General features: G+C 40.9%; 1 protein-coding gene across 4 annotated transcripts in view; it reads left to right on the top strand.

Annotated features, from left to right (window-relative positions):
- Positions 1–22,016, top strand: part of arhgap32b (Rho GTPase activating protein 32b) — a 124,016-nt gene that overhangs the window by 20,139 nt on the left and 81,861 nt on the right. For 2 of the 4 annotated variants that reach the window (XM_080867658.1, XM_080867657.1), the window contains exon 2: positions 20,080–20,200. In XM_080867658.1, coding sequence (XP_080723784.1) covers positions 20,106–20,200 — 95 coding nt within the window. In that variant the 5' untranslated portion in view covers positions 20,080–20,105. Of the gene's footprint in view, positions 1–19,891; positions 20,201–22,016 lie in introns of all 4 variants that reach the window. The other 2 variants (XM_080867656.1, XM_080867655.1) reach the window with 1 other exon arrangement.

Genomic DNA, 22,016 nt, shown 5'->3' with positions numbered 1-22,016 from the left:
TAAACCTGTTCGTGCTCGATAAACAATAAAAACAAAAATCTGCTTTGTTTTTAAATGACTGGCTGGCTAAAAACATCTGTTTCAAACTGGCAGATAAACAATAAAAACAATCTTTTCTGTTCAGTGTCAAAAAAAACGTTCATGTCTAAATTATGGGTACACTATCCTTCTAAAGAGCCCCAACACCTAAGTTTTCAGCGTCGTGCATCTGCCCCACACAATCGGCAAAACCAGCGATGAATGGAAACTGTCTAAAGCTGTTGTGGAGAACTTGTTTCAAAGGAGACGAATGATTAAACGGGTGCGGTACAGAAACAAACAAAGAAAAGCCTCTACGCGCTAGCGTCACAGACTAAGATGGAGCACAAGATGGCTTTCAGTAAACAGAAAGGTTGTCATTTTCACCGGAGACGAGGCTTTACTAAACAGCTGTGCAAGTGAAAGCAGCACCAACCACCAACCAGAGTTCAGACCTCAGAGAAGGATGACCTCTCTGACCTGGCAGATAAGAGGGCAACTGTTAGATTTGTATTGTTGATTGTCATTTATGCTTAGAAATATTTAACCATATATGCTTAGGGAGTGTGATCCATGCCAGGACACTCTGAGTAGAGGAATGTATGCACCCCCCTCTACACAGAGTTAATAGGATGAGACATCCTTTCTATCTACAAATGATTATACACCTCTAAGCATATATGGTTAAATATTTCTAAGCATAAATGACAATCAACAATACAAATCTAACAGCAGCCTTTTCAGTCCAAATATCCCCATGCAGACGTGTGCATCTTTTAAAGTATTTCCTTTTTTACTCTAGTTCACTCCAGTTTTGTTTGTTTTTTACAATTGAATTTTCTGGCAATTATTTCAAAGCTTTAAATTATTTAGCCTACTTTGTTTCTCTTCATGAAAAATAAATTCATGATTTTTTTTTTTTGTGCAGGTCACACTGTGTGAAATATTGATGATGGTTTACTTGATAGCTGGACAATGGAGAGCACTGAGTGCACATATGAGCACTGTCATGCTAGCTGGGTAGAAACCAGCATTTGCCTAATTTTATATTCTGAACTTGTATTCTGTGTATTTGTTTACATTACCACATTCATCTGCAAGCCAAACGTGGGTCTCAGTCCACAAATGTCTGCTTAAAGTTCTTTGTGGATTTAAAAACTTTGATTTGGAAAGCCTGTAGGTCTCACACAGTTTCTTAGGATGCACATAAATGTATATATTGTTGTTCGGGTGCTTTTGTTGGCTATTCATTATTTGGTTGAAATACTGTCTGAAGTCATTCACTCGCTTGCTCTGAATTTTCTGGATTATTGGCTGCACTGTTCTCACTTTGATGTAAATTGGTCAAACTGGACATTACACAGACATCATACAGACTTGATATTACAGAGGGGATGGTGTGAAGATGTTTTATTTTATTTCACATTGTTTCTCACCATTAGCCTTAGCTCGTTTGTCAAAGTTAGCAACACAGTCCAAATTTATTTCACCATCTAACACGCTCCTCATAGTTGACCTTTTAAAATCAGTCACACCTTGCTCGCTTGGTCCTTAGTTCTATCACATCTTCCCCTTTGGGGAGGATATTTTCTACAGAATCCAGTCCTGACAGTACTGTACTGTTGCAGAAAAGACAGCGCCTGCCTTTTCCAAACTGTTGGGAAGGTTTAGTTTTGTAAACAGGAGGTTTTTGTGTAATTTGTGGGGACTGTGCAACTTGTGTTGTGAGGTTATATGACCGTCCAGCTCTGGAAAGAATCTCTCTTTGATTTTATTTGGTTAATTTCTCTACAAAAAGTCTTGCTTTATTCTTGCCTCAAGCCATAGATCGCTGTCTGCTGTTGATTGATTGAGCTCTTGTGTATATTTTTCGTAATGGAGTTGAGCTGTCCTGGCCTCATTAATCAGTGCGGGAGAGATGGTAATGAAGACGAGACATGCAGGCATGCATCTGGTCAGTGAGCCATGGCTAGCATGCTATTCTGTTGCTGTGAATTCTGTCAGAAATAATTGACAGGAGAGATGCTCGGCTTGGACGGGGGATTAGTTTCGGCAGTATTTTCAGCTTAGCTTTCCGGGAGATTTATGTCCTAGGTTTCCTGATAAATCGCTTATTAGTGTTTGTCACCATGACTCAGCATGTCGTGTTTGGGCCGGGATGCCATCCTGCCACATCCTTCTCCTCTCCTGTCTACGCGACGGTGGCGACACGCCTAAAAGACTTCTCGCTGCTGCAGAATTACTCCAAAGCAGGCCATTAAACAGATTCACTGCAGAATCCATGAAAAATAAAATAAAAAATAAAATAAATATGAAGCCCCAGACTCAGTGGAGTTGGCTCTCATTGTGGTTTCTGCCTTGTCTTTGGACTGTGCCGCTGCTGTTGGGTCTCCTGTAAAGCTGTAGGATAATGGGTCTGTCTGAATAATTAAAAACAGACTCCAAACAAACTGGTGCTTTTACTGCTACTACTTGGAAAACCCATTAAGTGGCATTGTAAAGGATTTGTTCACATGCAGGTGCAATTTCTAAGATGCCTGGTGGGCTCTGTTCCTGTGAAGATGGTTTGTTTAGTTAATTCATGGAGCTTCCCCCTGATGAAACTTCGTACACGCTTTTTTTTAAAATAGATGTTGTTCTAACTCTAAATTAGCTGTGTGCTGTTTGGATTTCACTTTAGCGCCGTTTCACTGGGTTCACAGGCTGTTAGGTAAGGAAGGTGCGTGGACTGTGCTCGTTCACAGGGCAGGTGATTCTGCCGCACATTTCAAAGTGACCTTGGGTATGACACTGAAACCTTAATCAGTCCCAGTGGTTAAATCAGCACCTTGAATGGTAGCTTACTGTCATCAGTGTGTGTGTGAGTGGGCGCAAGTTGCATTTAGCACTTTCACTCACATTGTTTTGGATAAAACTGCTACATAAATGCATTTAAGTGGAAAATAAGCCCCGTGTCTCTCACTGTGGAGATGTGTAAAAGTTATGTGCCCCAACTGTTTGGCCTGTTTCGCCATATAATGATCAATCAACATTACAGTAGGTGGTTTGCACTATACCTGGCACCATATGCCCACCCTCCTCAGAGTCGCAGCACAGCACAGGTTTAACACTTGTGTCGGTGCAAAGTTCCCGTGTTTAACTATGACTTATGGCTGAGCTGAGGCTAAACACAAGTGACCCAGGGATCACATGTTTCATATATTTACTGACTATGTGTTTGTGGGCTCATACTTTTAAATAATAATAAGACATGGTCAAGGATTGTCCAGCACAATTAAAAAGTTGATTGAAATCAGTCTGTTTAGGTGAGCCGTTTCAGCAATAGTGTATATTTGCAATATCATACAAAAATATAACCGACTTTCAAGGAGATGATCACGTGGTTTCTGTTTCTGTGTGTGGTGAAATAGTGCTTTCTTCAGTGAGAGGGCACAACACGAAAGCAGTTTACAGTAAACACCATCCTGTGACAGCTGATAAACACAGGCTGAAAGCACATTTTGCCTGAAGTGTTGCTCTTTGCTTTGTCACACTTGAGTTAGCCAAAGCATTTTCATATCAAAGAGGCTGTGTGATGTTGGCTCTTCATACCAACAAAAACTTTAAAGGTCACTCTCTGGTCACCTCAGATAGATTTAGATATAGTTTAGAGCCCAGCTGATGATTGTTTTATTGTCGCAACAAATAGTCGATTACTGCATGAGTCTCTGGGTTAGTGGCAAACACTTGCTATGCCGATTGGTGAATAAACATCATATCAAAATAATAACATGGTTGAAGAAATTCTCCTGTCTCCGCTTTACTTTTTAAATCTTCATTCATTGGCCTTTATAAATGTGGATGCATACATATTGGGGAAAAAAGCTCATATGGACCGATATATCTGCCACATTATAGTACGGCTGAAGCTGGCTGTCAGCTGTATGTAAGCTTTCGCCTTGGTTTGATGTCTTTGTGGGTGGTCAGAATCAGAATACCTTATTAATCCCTAAGGAAATTATGTGGGTTACATTTGCTCCAAGATAGTAACAGCAACACACTAAACTATTTAATAGGGGTGCAACGATACTCATATTGATATTGAACCGTTCGATGCAGTGCTTTCGGTTTGGTACGCATATGTATCGAACAATACAACATTTTTTATTTATTTTATCAACTTTTCTTTTGACGATGCTGTCTGTGTTGAGCGCTCGGTGGATCTGCGCTCGACAGTGCACCCCAGGCGGAGTAGTCGAACGCAGATTCACTGAGCGCAGGGCAAGCTAGCGAGACAGAAGTTAAGCTCTCCTTACAACAGGCAAATTGAACCTCATTCAGATCTGGCGTTTGGAACTATTTTGGTTTTCATGTGACGTATGACCCTGAAGGTAAGAGCGTCATGGACTAAAGTAAAACAGTATGTTGGATGTGCCATGCAATGCTCAATTACATGGGTGGGAGCTAGTGTGTTAGCGCAGTTAGCTCGTTAACGTGTTGGCCGTCCAGCCCCACGCACGGGGCGATCCGCGGTAGCTCGTTAATGGAGATTTGCCGTGTTGTGGCGTTAACGTCATTTCAACGAGATTAACGCTGACAGCACTAGTGTGAACACGACGAATATGACTGCACATTTACTCCGACATCATCCTAGTGCAAAGACAAGTGGAAGCAGACAAAAACAACAAGCATGCATGCTACAAACTTTACCCGAGTCATTTAGACAGCCGTTAGCACATGATTCTCCTCATGGGGAACTGATATGTTTAATATGCTGCTGAGAGTATAGCCCAGAAGAAGCCTATAGTATAGCTTTTATTTTGGAAAGAGCCATTTCTCTGTAATAAACTCTCTTTTCCAAAGATGAGTAATTTCTTGATCAGATAGATTTTTTTTATTTTTTATTACTTTGTTGTTTCAGCACCATTAAATTTAAAAACTGTACTTTTGAGTTAAAATATATATTTATAATTTTAATAAATGACAAATTAAAAAGGCATGAACATTTTTTTTTTGTATCGAAAAAATATCGAACCGTGACACCAAAGTATCGAACCAAACTTTGGTGTCATGAAGAAAAACGCCGGAATAGGATAAGGTAATAAGAATAAGATACTGTATACAATAGAATAAAATACAACGTTGTCAGAAAGAGAGAATTGTACTTGGTGTGTACACGTGTGTGTTTGGTCAGCTGCGAAGTTCTTGTTGTGGAGTTTGACAGCAGAAGGAAGGAAAGCCCTGTGGAATCTCTCTGCCCACCATCGTGGGTGCTGCAGCCACTGAAGGAGCTGCTCAGTTCTGTCAGGGTCTCCTGCGTGGGGTGGGAGGTGTTGTCCAACAGGGAGCATCCTAGAACAGAGCTGGCACTCTCTTCCTCTCCCCGGCAGAGATGCTGCTGCACCAGCAGACCACACCGTAAAAGATGGCTGAGGGCACTATCACTATAGAGTCATAGAAGGTAGACCAGTTTATTGGTCAGATAAACACCAATGTGTCAAGTTTAAGAAATGGCACTATACACATACAAATCACTCAATTATACATATCAAGAATATTACAGAGGTGATTATAAATATCAAGAATATTGACAAAAAATATTACAGGGGTGGAAGATATGATTGAGATTTGACTCTAAATGTGAACTTTATTTGCTATTTTAACGTAGCGTGTGTGCAAAAGGGTGTAACTCTATTGCAATGTTTACAGTGCATTAGATGGAGCAGTTGTAGAGGGAGATGGCCACAGGCAGGAATGATTTCCTGTGTCGTTCAGTGGTGCTTTTTGGTAATCTCAGTGTATCACTGAAGATGCTCCTGTTACTAGCCAGCACGTCATGAAGTGGGAGGGAGGCGTATTATACAGCATTGTCCTCATCCAGGACAACATCCGCCTCTTAGACACCACCCTAAGAGAGTCCGCCTCCATCCCTACAACATTACTGGCCTTGTGCATCGTTTTATGGAGTCTGTTGGCATCTGCGACCCTCAACCTGCTGCCCCAGCATGCAACAGTATAGAAGATGGCACTGGCCCCAACAGACTCATAGAAAATCCTAAGCATTGTCCGACAGATGTTGAAGGACCTCAGCCGCCTTAGGAAAAAAACAGAGATGACTCTGGCCCTTCCTTTAGAGTGCAGTGGTTTTTTTAACCCAGTCCAGTTTATTGTTTATGTGTACTCCGAGGTATTTATAGTCCTCTACAATGTCCACATTGACCCTCTGGATTGAAACAGGGGTCAAGGTTTTCCTGGTCCTTCTAAAGTCCACAATCAATTCCTTGGTCTTTGACGCGTTGAGCTGCAGACAGGCCTGTGTTACACAAGCCTCGCCACTTGTGGGAAATGTTTGGATATGAAAGAGATTTTTCTCTTGCCACCAACAACATTTTTCATGTTTCTGCTGCCATTTGCCAAGCTGCTCCCTTTTCAGATGCACCACTTTAAATTCACTTTGCTGTGTGAATGTGAAGCAATGAAAGCAGCGAGACCAAGGAGCATACATGGGAGTCACTCGAAAGACTGACAAGTAACCTACTTCTGATAACTGAGTTTTGTTTATTTTAACTAGATGAAGATGTTTAAGTGACAGTTGAAATGAGCACTTTTACCTCACTGTGGTATTTGCATCATTAGAGTACAGATGCATGTTTTTCTTGGTCTTTCTGCTGCCTGCTCATTTTTCAGCTTGGTAATTTAGATCCACATCTCACTTTGTATTGTATTATCTCCTGTGGTAATTCACTAAACGTGTTCACCCCATGGTGTGGTGTTGCGAGTGGGTACCTTATCAGATTTTTACCTCCTAATTATCAGATTTTCTTACCCAGTCCTACACAAGGGCTCCTAAATCAGCTTCAAGGACACTCATGTTTTGCCTGCTCTTAGTCTGTTTGCTGCAATAAGTTCTATTTGTCTGGATACATTTCCTGGTCCAGGTGAATCACATCTTGGCTTTCTTTCTTTGGATTATCCCTCCCTGCTGCAAGGCAGTGATAATGAAGTAGAGCAGTGAAAAGGGTGTTTTCATACACAGTTTTTATTTTTTTGAAAGTACACCAGATTCTGTTTTAATGAGCTCATCCCCTCCCGCGATTCACACTTGGGTGTGTGTCTAACAGGAATCCAACTATTACTCAGATGAGGTCAGGCTCGCTGCAGACCACGCATCACATGAATCTCTTTGGTCATTTAGCACAAACAGGTTTTTGTCTCTTTATAACAGTCAAATAGAGCTGCAGAGGTTAGTCAGTGAATCCATCACTCAGCTAATCGACGTTGCCTGATCCACTGTTTTCCTGTGGAAATCGGCTGCTTATTAACGGTTGCTATGGTTTGGGCAGGCCTCTTTTTCAGGCAAAACTCATGAATAATTGCACACATTGTGCCTTCCTTGTATTATAGGGCTGTTCGATATAACGATATATATCGGATGACGATATAAAAAAATCTATCGTTTCATTTTACGCTATTGTTTGTTTCGTGGTGTTGCAAAATAAACTGTTTACGGCAATATTTTTTTCATCGTTCTGATGGTCACTGTAGTGGCTATATTAATTTCTTAAAGTTCTCTCTTTCTCTTATATTTAAAATAACCACACTACAGACGGACAAGCATTTGTTTTTATGCGTTGTCGTTAGCAACAGCGACGGTAAAACCACCGCGTGTCCGCTTGTTCCACATAAACCTTTCACAATAAAGCTCAAGATCCTGTTGAGACTTTTCAAAATAAACTGAATCACGTGAAAGATGCAGATTATTTACGGATGAGAAGCAAAAAGGAGCCGTCAGGTGCTAAAAAATAAACCTTAGACTCAAACGTTAGAACAGGCTTTTCCCCGCAGCACGCCGTGTAATAAATACTTACAAAGAAAACGGCATACGTTAAAACGTAGGTCTAAAAATGTATAGTTTCATACATCGTTAAAACACTCGACTCCAGCTACACAACGCCCAGCTGGAAACACTTCACACAACTCGAGCTGCCCGAGATTCACAGAATTTACAGAAAATGTAAAATTTTTGTGATTTTACATCATTATCAGACAATAGATGTCTTATATCGGGACATGAGATTTTGATCATACCGCACAGCCCTACTTCTTCTTAAAACTGATGGGTTTTTTTTCTTTCTTTCTTTCTTTCTTTCTTTCTTTCTTTCTTTCTTTTTTTTTTTTTTTAGCTTAACGTGCTACTCTCACATTGTATTTTGCTATTTACCATTATACCATTGCTTTGGGGTTATGTGTGGTCATTCACAATAACTTCACAAGGCCCCAGCCTCGTTGTAAATACAGTTCATTCTGCGCTTGGGTGGCAACTCATCAAAATGATTCTCTGTGTAGGGAGATGCTCATTATTTAAAATTCTCCCTCTGTTGTCAGCAGTGGCCTCAGTGCCTGCTCTTTCATAGGAGTCTCATTTTAAAAAGAAGACTGTGCAACAAGTGAAAGAGCAGCTGCTTTGGCCTTACGAGACATGATAATGGTAATTGCTGTAACAATGTAAAACTGTAGCTTCTGAGAGGATGTGAATTAGGTCAACAATGTCAATTCAACAGCACTACCTTTCTAACATCATACAGAAAGTGAACCCAACATCAATACGGACAAAACAACGAGTCAAAATAATCCAAATATAAGGTCCAGCTAGAGCAGGGCAATATGGCCAAAAATATTTATCACGATATATATTTGAAAATTTGCGATAACGATATAACTGACGATATAATTGATGCGAGACAAAATACAACTCCACAACATTACTAGCGCAAAAAGACAACCTTCCATTTATTTTCACTTAAACAAGAAGCTGGTTTTTATGTACATTAAAGCTTTATAAAAATGTAACAGTGCAAATGCAAATTCCTTGCTGAAAGTTTAACCAAAAGGCATTTCCAGTAGAAATGGGCTGACATATCCTGAGCATAACCATGTATAATATCCACTGAAGTTAAAAAGAGGTGCTTTGCAACATTAAACTGCAGTGTGCAGTACGTATTTTTCGGACCATAAGGTGCACGGGATTATAAGGCACATTAAGCGAAACAAAGCAGTCAGATAAATCAAACTTTATTAAACTCATTCTTCTTGCTTCCTCCACTTCTGTAACATTGATTCATTAATGTTGAATTCTCTGGCAGCGGCTCTATTCCCATGTTGTTGCAGTATACTAATGACTAACCTCGTATTGTGGATGGATTATCTCAGTTGTTCTCCTGACTGAAGATTGGTCCTTTTACAGCATCCTGCCATGCGATTGCATTTGTCTCTAACCATGAGGAACCTTAACGTTAACTTTTATAAGTGGAAAAGTGTTAGTGTTCGTCCTCCAGCTTCACTGTTTATGTTATGCTAACATAGCTGTGTCGCTAGCGATCACGTAGCACATCATTATATACCAGCTAGCCCAACTTCAGTAACCCTACAAACGTCACTGCTGTTTAGTTTTCTGTCTTCATTTATGTTGGAAGTGATAGCAGAGCTGTACGTTTGATTTTTTTCAGAAATCTCTCAGTCAGAACATGCAATATCATGCTTAGGTAACTAGCGAAACTAGCGAGCTAACTTCCGCTAGCTTCCTGCTAGCTTCTAACTTCGTTAAATGTAATACATTTTGTTTTCATGGATGCCTGGAAGTTAAACTTCATAGTTACACCTGGTAAAGCAGCAATGCTGATCGTTTTATTAAAGATGAAAGAATTTAGACAGTTTTTAACTCTTAGTGATGCTGCAGTGTTCGTTTGACCTGAAGTATACGGAGTTTAGGACCCAGATTACTCCCAGATTTAAGGGCATCTTAGTCCGACAAATACGACAATAACGATGGCCGCTTGCATGTTCTGCAAAAAAATGTGCTTTGTCGTGTATCTGACGGACAAACACCAAACCAGTTCCACATCACGGAAGTTGCACCATTTTTACAAACCAATTCTGGTTCATCTGTTTCACTCAACAATCGGCCATGTGCATATGAAAACAAAGGCACTGCGCATGCGCGTTTTACTCATATTCTATCGCGATATTTCATTTTCCTATCGTTGCCTAACATTATACCGGTATTACCGTGAACGGTATAATATGGCCCAGCCCTAGGTCCAGCTTATGAATAGCAGTTACAGAGGTCTTTATATGAGCTCTGAACTCTCTCAAGGAGACACAAGATTTCAGCTTTAAAGTGCACTGAAGGTTATTCAATGACTGAGGTGTAAAGTTGGACAACGTTGTGCTACTGAGTTAAAAAATTATGTAAGAAGCAAACTAGAGGAACACAAATCATAGCAGCTGTTTGATGTTATTCAGGGTTTACCCAACATGGCATTGAACATGAAGCTGCTAGTAAAACTGCCTCCTTAACTAAATGAAGGCCAAGAAACCAGATTATAAAGTGCACAGTGATATCAAGATGTTTGATATGAAACATAAAGAACTGTGACACACAAAGTGCAAAAGTGGCAGCGTGCATATAAATAGTGTCGTCATTATCAAGAACATAAGTGCTTTTAATCAGTAAGGAAGAATACAACATTGTATTAACAATTTTAATAGATTTTTTTTTCAGTAAACTCATACAAAAGAAAGCATTTATAAAATCAACAGACTGAAGGTTGTAGTTGTTACAGTTTTGTATTTTCTAATTAGTTTTAGTTTTTGTCTGAAAGCTTTATTTTAGTAAGTATTCAGGACAACACTTTGTAAAGTCACACGACTCAGTTATGTAGACGTGCCGAGTCAGACCTTTCACCAGAGTAACAAAGATAAAGACATTTCCTGTGTATTTCTATTTTGAGTTAATTTGTAAGTTGTTGTTTTTTTTTTTCAAACATCTTTTTAAAATATATTTTTTAATAATTTCAGTTGACCAAAAATATTTTTATCACATCCTAATCAAGCTTAATTGTATCCTTCATGTTGCTCTGTGTGCGTGGATCACACTGCAACACTATTATGAATTATAAATGTGTGTTTTTGAGTTGCCTTAAGGTCTCTAGCTCACTCGTGTTCTGGATTCAGTTTGTCTGTAACATTTCCTGATTATCTTAATCAAACGTTAAATATCTACTCAAATATACACAGAGACTGAGAGAAAGTGCTGTTCTCTTTAGTCTGATGCTAATCTGATAAGAACATCTAGGATATGAACTGCAAGTTGCCCAAAAACGTATTTGGTGATGATAACTAAAGCACTTGTAAAATATACAATTTTAAATTTTTGTTAACCTAATTAACTGAAAAAGAATTAATAAAATAAGAAGAGTCATGGTTTCTCTTTGGTTACACGTTCCTCAGTCAAGTCAGTTCAGCTACCTGCTTTCAAACGGCTCCGTCACACCAAAACTGGGAGAAGATCCACCCGCCAGCATGTTAAACTGGTTTAAATGCCACGGAACTGCATAAAGGATGGCTTTGGTATTACAGGAAGGCTTCAAGTCTGAGCTTCTCTTAACGTTTAAACCAGTGACGGCCTTCATTTAATTCAATTCACTGTAATTTCACACAAATGCTGTGTTGTGTTGCATGTGGCTTCAGATCCACGGGTTCCCTTGTTCTAAAACTGAACTGAATCAGGAGTTTTTGTTTTTTAAATTATTATCTTATGTAGTACTATGTGTACATCAGAGACGAGATTTTGAAAAATCAGTACATGTATTACAGTAAAATCAAAAGAAAAGATAAAATAATGAAAATGTCATTGGTCTTTCTTACCCTTCAGTTGAATCAGAATGTCTAATCTGAGGCTTACATCCAAGTATGAATATTGGGGAGTTAAAAATTTCCTGTAAAACTCCATATTTGAGCAAGCACTTATTGTTGGTGACACTATTTGGATGGATGGGTTCCAGGTGGTGCTTTAATTATAACTGAGAAATATTTTCTTAAATATGGACATGACATGTTTCATTCACCGTCACACATGAATATTTGATGCTGCAGAGTTTACTTTGTGTCTTGTAACTGATGTGTGGTGTTATTGGAGACCTTTTTTTAATGCAAGACAGTGCAGTATGTTTTCTTGTGTGTTTTCACTTGTGTTGGGTGTTAGAGAAACTTCACTTTCTTCCTCAAGGACGCTTTGACAGAACAGATGGCTCTCTTGAGGATCCAACCTGTAACCTTTGAGACGTGTCGTGTGACCTTTCAGAGCAGTTTCTCTCTAATCGACAGGCAGCTCTGCTCCTGGCATTACTGCTGCATGAATGGAGAATAAAGGCTGATTGCAGCGATAACACTGCAGGCACATTCATTAGTTGTACACAAAAAGGTTTCCTAAACATCAGAGTGGTTCCTGCCACAAGTGTATCACATTGTACCCTTTAGAATGATTGTGTGAAGGCATTTCTCCACACACTGTTTTGTTGTACATTGCTGCTGGCACTAGCTCAAGGGTTCAATGGTTCTCCCAGTGCTGATGAGGCTCTGCAGAATAGAGTTTAACACAGTGGGAGGAATGTTGGAAATGGGGAAGAACCTCATTAAGCAAAAAACACAAGTCACTCTAAATGTCAGTCTTGTAGTGGCATGGGAGTAAGATAAGAACCCAGGCACTGTTTAAAAAGGTAGTTTGATTTTAAAATATGTTCCTTAAAATGTTGAATAAACCTGTGAGTGAAATAGTGGATGTGACTTATGCAGTATGTGGCTGCTACAGTAGGAGTGTTGTTAACAACATAGTACTCCATTTTTATTTTATTTTTTTTGATATTTGGGTCTTTGTATAGGTTTAAAATTATCTGTTGGGAGAAAAAAGAGAGACAAATATCAAAAACATAAACGTACCATTTTTAAATTATGTTAGCAAAAGTTCACACCCACATTTCACAGCAGACAGAGGTCTTCTATTGGTTACACATTTTTGGAGCATCTCTGCTTTCATTTTCATCCTCCCTCTCTTTATTGTTCTTAAATGAGGTTACAGAGCCCCTCTCAGCTGTTTACAGACTATTATGCTTCCTGTATGGTTAGCAGGATACAAACACTAGTTATTTGACAAATAAAGACCACGCACACGCATGAATGCTGGTAACGGCATGAGTTTATTTGGTTCTTTTCCACTTAACTCGACCACTTGGTTTTTAGGGGTTTCCATTAGGTGGTAGTACCGATTACCTAGTACTTTTTTTTTTTTTTTAGTACCTACTTGACTGGGGATCAAAGTGATCTCTTCCGGTCCTGCATTTCTTCAATGATCCCACCCACATTAAGGTGGTACTCTACTGTAATGGACAACAAAAACAGTAGAGCCAAGCCGAGTAGGTGCTAGTGCAAAAAGGCTCTGGAAAAAAAAATCAGAGGAAAGGTCTTTGAATTAGAAGTTTGTTTCACACGCTGCCTTCTGTTCATGTAGAATGTGTGTTATGATGTGAGTATGAAGGGTGCACAGTTACAGTGCAGGCCCCCTGCCGATGTGCTCTTTAGTGATCCCAGTGGGTATTTTCAAGTAGTTTATTTGAAAATACCCACTGGGCCGTTGTGTCTCTTTACTGGTAAGGCTATATGTGGAATTCCTATTTTGTACACCTCCCAGCACCACTCTTAATCCCTGCTCAGTGTGAATGTACTGGGAAAGAGGCATGAAAAGTCGACAAATCTCTGTTTATACTGTTACAGATAAATGTGGCAGAACTGAGCCGGCCTGCTGCTCACTCTCTAAATGATGTTTGTCGTGGGAAACTTTAATGACCTCTTCATTTTGCGAAACAACTTCTACAAATTGCTGCTTGCCTGTCCGTATCAGAAAGCATGAAATGGTTGCATATTGCTGGTATTCAGTGAGCCTCTCAGAGACACTGGAGTGAAATGCTCCATTCAAAGCTCAATGCTGTTGCTAGGTTGTCAAAAACTGGTCCAGAAGTGTCCAGGTTGCCATTACTGGCTAATTTGCACATCAATGTATTTGAAGTCTTTCAAGTTAGGGAAAGGGCTCCACTGGATGGGCCCCCAGTGGTTTATCATTCTGTGCGTGTTCGAGGTCGAGGAGGTCAGCGGTGTCAGAACAGGAGGCGACTACATGCTGGCGCTCCTTTGGCGTGTTTTAGCCACAGTAGTGAAATGGCTCTATGGAGGTGGCGTGTTTGTATGTACCCAAATCTACTACTTTACTTCAGATATTTTAATGACTGTTGCAGTTCTCCATCAGCCCCTTTAAGCTCCAGTATGCCTGCCGTGTTGGTCGCTTCACGTGGCACCAGTAACATCTATAACAGCCACTTGTATTTATAGAAGGAAGTGAATCTCTGAGGTTCTGTACAACCTGAGACTCCTCTGTCTTCAGCCCAGCCATGGTGGCAGCGGCACCATGTTACAAAAATCAAGAGATGTGCGACAGGTCAAAGCCAGTCGAGGTGACATCAGATCCATCGTGCCACAGGGTGATGGATCAGCGTGAGCACAAAAGCACCCTTCACCTGTCAAACAGTTTCCCTGAACTCGAAAGTTTGAACTACTTAAAACTCTAACTTACCCATCCTATAACTCATTATACAGGACAGTTGAGCTTTTTCAGTGGTTTCCATTCAAGGTTTCGTGGAGGTTTTTACTATTAATGTTGGTGCTTCCTAAAAGTCTGTTTAGATTATTCCTTAAACACAAACATGATGAAACAACTAGAATATTTACGTGGTGTCCACAAAAGGATAAATGGAGACCAAACGAATAATTCAATTCACATTTCTCCAGGATGAGGTGACATCTCATGTCATATTGATTTGTTTTATCTTCTTTTTTTGAAGTGTCACAGTTTGGTGTTTTTTGGAGCCAGAAATTACTATACAAGGATAAAAGGGTAGCATGCTAAATTATATGCTATCGCTAGCTAGTTTAGATGGCAAGTTGCATCAGACGTGTATGCAAGGCTGCAACGATTCGCCGACATAATCGTCGATGCAGAATTTTATTGACGTGTCATATTCTAAATGTGTAAATGTGTTATTTTAATACACTACAGCAAGCGATGGGGGCACTAACGCCTAAATCATCTGCTAAGACTGCTCTCAGTACTAACGAAGAAGAACGTACTGTGAACAGCAAAGTAGGAGGAAGTTTAAAAAAATGGAAACAGATTTAAAAAATAGAGTGAAAGCATTAAACAGAAAACAAAGTTAAATGCAGACTGTTCAAAGTAGAACTTTCCTTCCATGACAGCATTTTTCTTTTCAATGCTGCTATCATTTCAGTAATTAATGTCCAGTACTCAATGCAGCTCTGTTTATAGACATACAATTTCTGCTTTGTTTTAATCTCATAATCTCAGATTTATTTATTTTTTAATGCTGAAGTCATTACTGTACAAATCTGAGGCGCTAGAATTACTGTTGAGCTGTAACAGAGAAAAGGTAAATGAGAGAAGCTCATGTTGCAGACGAGCATCAAGTCTCTGTCTCTTTAAATTGTAGCTGCTGTGGCTTAAAGTGAAGGAGGGATGAGTGAACTTCACCTTGCTGATATTGATTTAATGTTGAGTGACCTGTTTATATTTATGACTCACTACCGCACTCCGGAGACGCTCTGCTTCGTGACATTGAACCGAAAGTGACAGAGGCAAAAGATAAAAAGTTAAAATGTGACCTTTATGGGAATTAACATTTTCACACTCGTTTCTTAAACTGAAATGTAATTGAATTCGATTTTTATTTTTAAAGAAAAACTACAAGTAAACTTAAGATCTTAACCGTCACATTGTCTGAATTTTTCCAGTTTTCCATGTTCCAGTTTTTGGACCTGGTGCGTCCCCTAGCTGATACATTTGGGAGCATGGATGGTTGCATTTGCATTGAGACAATAATTACATCTTCATATCTATTTTTTTATGTTTGTTTGTTTGATTAAACATGAAAGAATGTACATGTACGTGGACCGGAAAATATTAGAACATTGACTTATTCTAAGTAAAGGAACATGCTCGACTAGTTGACTAATCATCACCATTGTTACTAGTAGGTTCCAGATGTGGTAGCCGTTTAATACGACCTCGGGGTAATAAACTTAGGTTTATCAGTTTTTCTACTGTTAATTTGTCGTGTTTGAGTAATATGTGAACATCTTTTGTAGTATCGTGTTTTTTAATATCATATTCTTTCCATTGGTTTATTTTAAGTGTCTTTCTTTTTCGTCGTCTGGAGTATAATGTGTAATGTTGATAATGCGTGATGCAAGCTGTTAATCGGCATGATTAATGGTGACTAATGGTTTGGAATGCCCTTTTTATTAGTTTTTTTCACTACTTTAACTTGATATATGAGGGTGTTTTTTAGTTTTAGACTAGTCGGTTAGTCTAATTCTTTTTCCTTGTTTAGTCGACTAAGAAATTAGTTGTCCTGATGATCCGTTAATGCATTGTAGGCTCAGGGGGCTAGCTTATCCCAGTGTCAGAATGTAAAAGTTGGGGTACACAGGGCCACCAGAGAGAGACAACCACATACCAGAAGGGTCTGCTACAGAAATAAACGGCTGAGCGAGCCAAGCATAAAGTCTGAATGGCTAAGTCACTGTGGTAACTTGAACTAAACACCTAACCTGTTCTGGAGCATCTTATATTCTGAGTTTTGGTTTAACATCAGCTGGAAGTGCCAACTTTTCACAGAACCTTTAATTTACAGTATGTTTGAGGTACATTGTATATTCTCACTTTAAATGTGCAAGTTGTTAAGCCGTACCTAAGTAAAACCACTGAAACAGCGGGTCACATTTTCACAGCAACGAGCATGTATTCATTTGGTGCAGCGAATGTGTAAATGTTGGTATTCTTTATTATAATCTGCCAAGTCCGGAAATACAGCTTCTAGAACAAAAACCAAGAATACTTCTTCAATCAGTTTAAAATGTCAGAGCTTTAATGTTCAGTCATCACAGTGGAAATAAACAGCAACGCGGAGAGTGAGCCAGCAAAGGCAAACAAAACTATGTTGACCTTCCTTCGTAGAACACCCCCCGGAGGTCTGAACCTAGAGCCTTTTTGCTGTGAGATGAGATTGCTAACCGCTCCCAGTTGGGCTCTAGTAAGCTCAAGATTTCCTGTTTTTGCCATTCAGATTAGAGTGAGGATGTTTATTGTGTAGAGACTATTGAATCTTGATTTTTAATCTCCTGTGAGATGAGCTGAGGCTCTGTCCTCTCTCAAGGTCAGCCATGTTGTGACTTTTTCTGCTGCATCAGGTGTTTGTGGGAAGCTCACCCTGCTTTGCTGTGCCTGGCTGCCTGCTTGGTATACACAAACTCGCTTTCTGTTAACAAATGCACACACTTCATTCCGTCTGCACACGGTACCTAAAGGGATATGTGTTTCCATACCCACAGCATAAACAGGCGGATGAAGTCACACAAAAAACATCTAGTTAATGTCAAATGGGATGAGCTGCCTTTGTGTGTGAGTTAACAGTAGCTCAGGGCAAGCTGTGTTTCCAACATGAAGCCCATGTCCATGTCAACAACTTGCCCGGGTTGTGCCAGGCCAGTCCGCTTGTGCATAGCAGTCAATACAGCCACGTGCTGCAGGTCAATAATGTGGTGGTTAAAAAAGGTGAACTGCGCTGTGCAGCATACAGAAAAGTTTATCATCTTTCCATTCAGACTTACTGCTTATATCAAAGACGGTCACAGGTCAAAAGAGTTCGTCGCTTTTCGATTGGTTTGGAAGAAGCTTAATCACTCTGGATTCAAGTGCATGCTTGTTATTTTCAGGACAAAGATCTCTGAGTCACTTAACTCATTCACTGCCAATGGCTGGCAGTGAATGAGTTAAACCCATTGACTCATTCACTGCAATTGACGGCTATAGACGTCAATGGCAGTGAATGAGTTAAATGTCTCAAAAGAAGGTGAGGCAAATATTTGGAGTCTCTAATACTGGCATTAAATTACTATCCATGTTAATAGATGACATGTGCCTTTTAAACATGGTGCCTTTTTTGCCTGAGCTACACTTTGTGTGCACCAGAGAGGCCGGAGGATTACGTATGCCCGGCAAGTCTGCCTCGGATGTAGAACCAGCTGCTTCAGTGTGGCTTGTGAAGATCCTCTTCCTCCTACGCTTTCTCCTCTCGCGCCCCACTCTTGGCACCATCCTCTTGGGATTACAGAGCGTAGCCATTGACTGCCACAGAAATCTGGCTCTTTGGCTCCCAGGGGATGTAAAGTTCTTGGTCATTCCTGTTGTGTCACTGTGATCTATTTTGTTGCACTGACATGTTAAGATTTCCCTGGGAGGTTTTGTGGTGGGTGGTATTACAGAGATAATACCAGAGATGCGAAGATGTTCTCTCCTGTGATTATAGTCACGGTGATGATTCAGTGGGTGGGTGATGAGTGCTGTTAATATTCCCTAAAGTCACCTTAATCACTGTACAATGCTCCCACTATGTGTGCTTGGCACTGAACACAGGAAGGAGTGCTAGCTGTTTCTATGACGTGCAGAGACCCCTCAGGTAGTAACTTTATTCCATAGTCACATGATGACAAAATAATTTAAAGCATTTTGCAATTCATTCATTTGAAGGAAAAACATAGTTTTGGTTCAGGTTATAAGTCTGATGTGTAATAACTTCAAAGGACTTTCAGCTCCTACATGTTTCTGCTTGAACACATAATAACCTGCATCCGCTAAATGGAGCAAGATGATATAAGGTGTGATTTTAATAAACAAAGAACAAAGTGAACACACATTTAAAGATTCTCGGTTTAAAAACATTCAAAGGCTGCAGGTGGATCTTAAGAGCAGTAGTGAACGGTAACTATAGCTATACGTACAGGTTGTTTAGTTGTTATAAGTGATGGATGCATCGATGGTGTCAGTTTGTAAGCCTCACATTTCCTTGTTTGCGCCTTTGATATATCAGGGTTTGCATCTTCTCGTGATATGTTACATTACTGTAAATTAAATCTTTGTCGAACTGTTGCCTTTATAGAATAAGCACTTGAAGATATTAGGAAGTAGTCATTTTTCAACACAGAAAATCATTTCTGGTAAGTAGTAAATTACATGATTCTTATATAGCGCTTTTCTACTCTTCGTAGTACTCAAAGCGCTCTATACAACATGCCATATTCACACCCATTCGCACAAGCACAGTCTTCTATAATTTCAGTGCTTACTAACTACCATTCATACACATTCGTACTCCGATGCATCTGAGAGCAGCTTGGGGTTAATATCTTGCCCAAAGATATTTGGCATGCAGACTGGTGAAGCCAGGGATCGAACCACCAACTTCTTTGCATGTGTTTACTTTGTCTCACTCCTTCATTTAACAGATATGTTGTTTACCAAAGAGTAACTGCCACAGTCTGCAGTAGACTGTAAAGCAAACAAACTGTTTTTTACCAGACTAACATGAGAAATCGCTGCGCATGATGGATAAGTTGAAATGCTGCTGCACAACCAACTCGACCAGTCAGAGGCCGGTGTTGAGCTTTTTGGTAAGCGTAGTAACTTTTGGCGTGAGATTTGCATTGCTGAACATCCTATGCTAGCATTCTGCTTGTAGTTTGTGGCTGACGTTGATGAGGGTGGAGAACACATTCGTTTGCTATAACCTTTTAGGACTTTCTGGAATGTTTTTGGAACTTTCCCTTGAAATCAGACCTACTTGTGGAGATGTGAAAAAGAATGGCTGACCAAAAGATGCGAGGACTGTAAAAAGACTGTTTGAGGATGGAGACTTCAGACAGCACAGCTACCGCAGCGGGAAAGCCGATGGAGCTGATGATGTTGTTTGACTTTTGGTTCACATTGGACAGCGTGTGCCATGTGTCGTGCAAAAGTCATGACTTATCTGGTCTGCTGACTAAAGTTAATTTGTTTTTGTTTTTTTTCTACCACCCCAATCTCACCCACCCCCCCACCCCGCCCGTCTTCGCACATCTTTTCCTGTGTACCTTTTACACCACATCATGTTCTCAGTCTTGTCTCTTTTCTTATTCCCCACATTCCTCTCCATCCCTCTGCTTTCCCCCCCCCTCTGTCGAGTTCCTACATGTGATTTCTTTTTATCTCGTTCCTCTTTCTCCCTCTTGCTCTACCTCTTCACATCCTCCCCCTTCCCTCCCGCCCCCTCCCTCTCTCCCCCTCCCTCTCCGCTTCTCTGGCAGGCTTCTCATTGCAGTGAGTCAGTATCATGGAGGCAGGCAGCGGGGCTGCCGCAGCGGTGGGGAGTGCAGCACTGGGTTTACTGGGAGCCACAGCCACATCCAGCCATGACATCTTGGACAGGTAAGCGAGCTGCATGAGGCTGGCACACACCCCCAGGAACACACTGCCCCCGACGTTCTCCATCAGAGTGGAGAGTGTGTGGAAGAGAAGGACCACACCTTAGGGCTTTGAATAGCATGTTAGTTTGTTTATACTCAGAAAACAGGTATGGAGAGTTTGTGAGCATCTGTGTGTGTTTTGGGGGTGAGGTCGGAGGATGGGAAGGGGTGTGTGTGTGCTTGCTTACTTACAGTAAGTGAGCCCATCTTCTTCTCTTTGTGCATGCGTGTGTCTCGTCTTCTGTACCATTACTCTCACTTCATGTGAGGCAAATGCACTGGCAGGCAGTTCAGTTTTTCAGCTGATAGTTGGAGAATCTGGTTTGTGCTCGTAAGAGTGTGTGTGTGTTCACGCTATGACACAAGGGGGGAGTTACTTGGCTTCCTCTGTGCCTGAAGGAGAAATGACACCAGGGTATGCGCATGCAGAGGAGGAGGGGAGGCATTGGTAAACGTGCCTGAGCGCTGTAGCTTTGCTGATAGGTTGAGTTTGTACAGCCCCCCCCCCCCCCCTCACACTCCAGCACACACACACACAGACACACACAGAAACCGTAAAGCCCCATAGCAACTAGCCATCACTGCTGGAAACTCCTCATTCAGACTCCCAGATCCCAGCTCCAAAAACCAGTGTCCCCATCGATAGGCTGAGTAGATCAGCTTTCAGCTAGTTACGTCATCTCTACAGCTGTGCACCCACACCCACACGGACTGTCGTCACACACACCCTCCCCTCAAGCATGCACATTCACAAAAACGCATATGGACTTTCATCCAGTAAACACGCATGCTTCACAGGGATGTTTTAGGACAAACACTGCTGTAGCTGTTCCAAGGTATGCCTCCCTGTGCATAGCGAGCTCTATCATGAGCCAGCGGGTGCTCCTGGAACATTCCGGTTGTTACGCTCTCTACCACTGAGGTATAAGTAATCTCCGACACGTTCCGGGGATCTCCTTTGACACATTATACAATGTGAGATTGCATAATGAAGGGAATGAAGGCTGTGAGTCATTTAGCTGTTATTTCCTTACTATTTCTGTTAGTCACCACTCGCATTTGATTGACGAAGACAGATTTTCTGCAGCCTTCTCTGAACTACACCTTTATGCTGTTCGTCTGAGCAGGTAGACAGAGGCCTCTGTCTATCTCGCCAACGTTACTGCTAATGTGGGCTATTCTCGCTGCTGGATTAGTGGCGTGTCGTGCGCATCTGTCTGTGTTTTTGCAGATGTGCTGTCTAGCTTAGTTTTTCTATTTTTTGCTCATGGTGTTGGGGATTACAGTTAAGGCCACTCAGCTCTTCCACCTGCCCCTTTCTCAGTGCCCCTCCAGTCCTGAACTGGGTCTAAATCCTGTACTGAGGTTACCATGGCAGCAGCAGCTTAGCATATATGAGACAGTGGTCCCACGTTACTAGTGAGAGCAAGCTGGTGAAAAATTAGAAGAGGTGAAGATGAGCAAAGGGAAACTATGAATTGGATGATTCCTTTTTTGCTAAATGTTTCCTGATGATGATGATGTATAAAGTATCTATACAGGAGTATGTCTGCTCAACCTGACACTGCAGATTATTTCTTTTTTCTGTGTGGGTAGGAGAAGGTTTTTGGCTTGACCTAGTGCAGTATAAAAGTAGCCGGCTGAATCGTGGTGGACAAAGTTTGATCACAGGATCAGGAGCCGGGACTGACGAGTGACGAGAACCCCAATTGGGGACACGAGGGCCTCAGGAGGTGACGCAGAGCTGAATGCTGTAAAGCTGCATGCTGTTTTGGGAT

This window comes from Rhamphochromis sp. 'chilingali' (genome assembly GCF_963969265.1).
Source record: "Rhamphochromis sp. 'chilingali' genome assembly, chromosome: 19".
NCBI lineage: Eukaryota > Metazoa > Chordata > Actinopteri > Cichliformes > Cichlidae > Rhamphochromis > Rhamphochromis sp. 'chilingali'.
This window is presented reverse-complemented; position numbering and strand designations above follow the sequence as displayed.